The 4,355-nt window shown below is 42.7% G+C and overlaps 1 protein-coding gene across 1 annotated transcript; it reads right to left on the bottom strand.

Moving 5' to 3' along the window:
- Nucleotides 1–1,660: 1,660 nt before the first annotated feature.
- Nucleotides 1,661–3,774, bottom strand: LOC106749487 (TIP41-like protein). Its single transcript, XM_014628987.1, is given in 5 exon segments — nucleotides 1,661–2,294; nucleotides 2,493–2,651; nucleotides 2,728–2,950; nucleotides 3,034–3,213; nucleotides 3,599–3,774. Coding segments are annotated over 5 exon segments (960 nt in total). The 3' UTR covers nucleotides 1,661–2,072.
- Nucleotides 3,775–4,355: the final 581 nt, after the last annotated feature.

Raw genomic sequence — 4,355 nt, forward strand, 5'->3', positions numbered from 1 at the left:
CGGAGGAGGGGGTGCGCGATGGTACACCGACTGTCGGAGGAGGGGGTACCGACCGCTGAAGGGGGCCCTATTCGGCCGGTAAAAAACAGCGCCTACCGACCGCTGAAGGGGGCCCTATTCGGCCGGTAAAAAAATAAAAACAGCGCCAACTGCGCCAACTACGCCAACTGGTTTTTGCTACTCGGCCGGTAAAACAGATCCAACTGCGCCAACTGGATTTGCTACTCGGTCGGTAAAACAGATCCAACTGCGCCAGAACCGGCCTAACCCCTCTACTCACAGCGAATGATCCGAGCCTATATATACGTTTCGACCGAGGATTGCATGAATGTGCACAAGCTCAAGTCATTATTTATTGCTATGTAGTTGCAGTACAGATGTTCGGAAGAGACGGTGTATCCCCACGTGTTCATCTGAAAGAGATAAGTCGCCGATAACGGTAAGGCTTAACGCGCCTGTTGTAGACCAGGACTAAGTAGCGAGCGACAACTCACGGAAAACGGTCCATCGTCTTCACGACTTCATCGACCAGACATGCCGACTATGGCGCTCCAATTCCCGTGGTCCGAGACCTTCGGTATCTCCACATTGTACTCGTTGTTCTCGATGGTATGGCGGAAGCTGTCGTGAGGATTCTGTTCCGACGAATTTTCACTCGAGTCGGTGTACAAGAGAAAGTTTGTGAGAAGAAAGAAGCAACGTGAATGCGCAAATATTCGCAGAATTATTTCTCTTTGCAATCCGAAAGCTCTGAACGAGATTTTGGCAAAGTCGTCTCAGAATCCAGCCGGAAATGTGTCTTTTGAAAGACAAGCGGTTGTGTTCTGAATCATCTTACATACGTGCAGATATATACGTACTATGCAATGGACTCATGGACATCGTTGAACCTGTATGTTACCCCATTAATTATATCCGCTTCTTCCGGGCTTCCGACAAATGTATCTGAAACACAGAATTTGCGACGCATCATTACATTACGTCGTCTCTCGATGAAGTCGCTTTAACGGGGAAAATATTCGCGAAACAATTTTCCTTTTTCCGAAGCGCGGTTCCTCCGAGAGGAAACCTAACACTCTGATCATAATCACCATCCTCTCTTCTTTGTCGTTTTATGACGTGAGCTAACCCTCATCCTGCTTCTGCACATTCGTGATGGAGAAGCCGCCGGCCGATAATGCACTCTCTCGTCGCAGCTGGTGTTCATTTCGTTGCCGGCGAGCTTGAGTTGACGAGAAGCGAAGTTCTCAGGTAACACGTCGTCTCTCCCTTCAACACCTGCACGAGATGCACCTGAACCTCCGTAGGCAAGATTCTCCGGATGAATGACGTTTGAAATAATGCTGAATTAAGAAGTGATCGGTGACCTCCACTATGAAAGCGCAAACTCCAACCTGCGTCTGCGTCGCGAATAAATAACGAAGCGACACTTGGCACGATAAGGCACCTCAAGTGAATAGCATTTTTGCACAATGTTGAGCGAGGATATCGTACAAGTTTTATATCGAAAGACGAACGTGGTTATCACACATCGATCGAGCTCGTACGATGATAATTAATAACGATAAGTCCGCCTAAATAAGCTAGACGACTTTTGAAGGCGTAGGAAGTACATTTTGTTACTTTATTATGAGTTATTCTTTTGTTAATAACATCTCTCTCTCGACCTGCGATAGAATATACTTTACGAATGCCTGGAAATTTGAATGCGCCAAAATAAAAAGAATAAAGATTGATATCGCAGAGTTTGCGGCGGACACCGACGGATGACGATTTATCTTTAGGTAGGTCTTCATACAAAATTAAAACGCGTGAAGGAAAGACGTGAATAATCAAATGACAAGCGTGAGTTAAGACCGAGATTTCGGTCTCGATTGGGACTTTGATATCAATCGACCCGAGATAAAAGCGACGTCTCACTTTCGGCGCATAAATATAGATCCTTCGAGTGTTTTTTGTCACATCCAAGGTATCGAGAATCAATGATCTCTACAGAGCGAGTTCCTCATCAGTGTTTCTTCGCGAGCAAACACGATATCACATATCACACGCGAGTTTCAGTGGAATAAGTCTTAGATGATGGAGCAGTCCGTCGTGTTTTCACCGGGTTGCTCTGGTTTCCCTTCAGTCGCAGATGTATCCCGCGACTCCGCGGACGTGTCTTGAGAGTTGCTCGCGTCTTCGTTTAATTTAGCTTCTTCTTTTTCAGGTATTATCAACTTGTGATAATGGCTTCTAATTAGTGGCAAGTGGGGCGCTATTTCGCTCGGCTCCGAGAAGAGCGCCGGGGAGGCCTTGCGGAATAATATTTTAAGTTTTCATTTGTTATGTATAGTCTGATGCGTTTGTGTGAGTATGAAATAAAGAATTGCCTCCCGTGAAAGATCGATACGTCACACACGTGTGTGACGCCAACAACGAAAATGTTAAAAACCCAAATGTTTGAGACAAGATTGTAACAAGGTCATCCATAGCGCTACTGTATTACTTACTCGGATATCTTGAACCTCGGCTTCTCGTGACGTGAACTCGCGTAACAAGTAATTCTTGCCGAGTTCGTGCTAAAAGCGAGTATCGTTTATCCTCAGCATTACATTGTCGATTCTCAAGAAGTATCGTAATAGTATGAAGAAGCTACCGGGCATGACTCTCTGCGCAGGAGAAGAATCGAGAGGATTTCGTTGTATGCACACGTTGTCGAAAAATGTATGGTACGAAGTAACTTACAATTTTCACTGAATTTACCGCAATACCGTTGTCGTGAAGTTCGTCTTCGAACAATGTTAAATCATTATAGAACAGGATCTTGTCTCTCTGTCTCAGTTTATCCATATCGATCCTCTCGTCGGTCTCTTCAACCTCAAAGCCGGATACTGTACCAGTGTAGTCAGTAGTGAACGTCCAATCGAAGGGTTTCACCCTTTCTTCCAAATATTCACTGCTGTCTGGTCTGCCAATGTATTTGAGTGAGAAATATAATATTAGAATTAGAACAGCTGGCAAGATTGAAAGGAACACGGCGCTAAGTTATACCTAGATACTTTCCATGCCTCTTTCCATGCCAGTTGTATGTTGATTATCCCATTGGACACATGCCTCAGAGCATCCAGAGCATTGAATTGCAGCAATGCTCCATTCTAATGAGTCAGTATCAATACGTTATTGGGGAACACCATGTCAGGCATATGCGGCAGCTCTAAGGTATTATTATATCTGAAAGATAAATATAAATACAAATAATATGGCTCTCAAGATATTCAATCAATAAACAAATTAAGGACATATAAGAGCTGACCTCACTAATGGAAGTGCAAACAGTTTGATGTAGCAATCAGAAATACATGTATCGTGAACATTTTCGTCACAAATTTGGATCATCTTTAACATCAAGTGCAAGAATGATGAATAAGTGTATAACTGAAATTTCATTATTCACTCGTCAATGATCTTTATGAGATTCAATATTGCCAGATAGACATATCGATCAATCATCAATAGAAGATAAGTAATACATAAGATAGTGATAGAGAAATTAGCCCTTAATTCCTCTACTAATAGACAAGTATATTTCTCAATACGTTCGTGTTATTACACATACACGCAAAACTGACAGGCCTCATTGTCCTTGCTGCTACTGCAGCCATTTTCACTCTTGGAGCATTTGGAATGCAGTATGTGAGATTGCGTATATTTGATACGCCAAGGTAGGCAAATATGCACTTCTTCATTTACCAGCAGCCTCGAGGTTCCACCATGTACCTTTATAGCTGTCATGATCTAAAATTAAGAAGCGGCCTTTCATTACGTTGCAAGCAAAGTTGATAGATTTGCTACAAACATTATATGTGACATCAACCTCGCGCAAGAAAGAACAATGTCATACTTATGTGACAGCTTTACTTTCTACGAATATATAAGTCAACCAAGTTCGTTTGACAAAATTAAATTAAAAAGTACAGTCATACGGAAGGTTCCTCAAATGAATCGATATTAGTAGCGAATGCGTTAATATTGCAGGTAATACAGGTTAGGTTAAGTGTATGATCGCTCGAAGGATACGATTCAATCATATACTTGTAATTGTCATATTTACATCTTCGACACGTCCCTGCATTAAAATCAAATTAATTACGAGTGCAGAACACCGTCGAGTATTCCTCTCTCGCTCACCGTATCATAAGAAATGACTCACTTCCCACGATAGGTTGAAATTCTCAGGAAACACTCGTCGTGATCCGCATCGATGTGTATTTTCGTTTCGATAACCGATAACTACGACAATTTACATATTATCCATGTTACGAAATGTTCGCTCGCACGCCCTCGCTTAGCTTCCTTTCTTCGCGAATCTAATT

The sequence above is a fragment of the Dinoponera quadriceps genome, unplaced genomic scaffold (genome assembly GCF_001313825.1).
Source record: "Dinoponera quadriceps isolate SergipeBrazil2010 unplaced genomic scaffold, ASM131382v1 scaffold3909, whole genome shotgun sequence".
Lineage (NCBI taxonomy): Eukaryota > Metazoa > Arthropoda > Insecta > Hymenoptera > Formicidae > Dinoponera > Dinoponera quadriceps.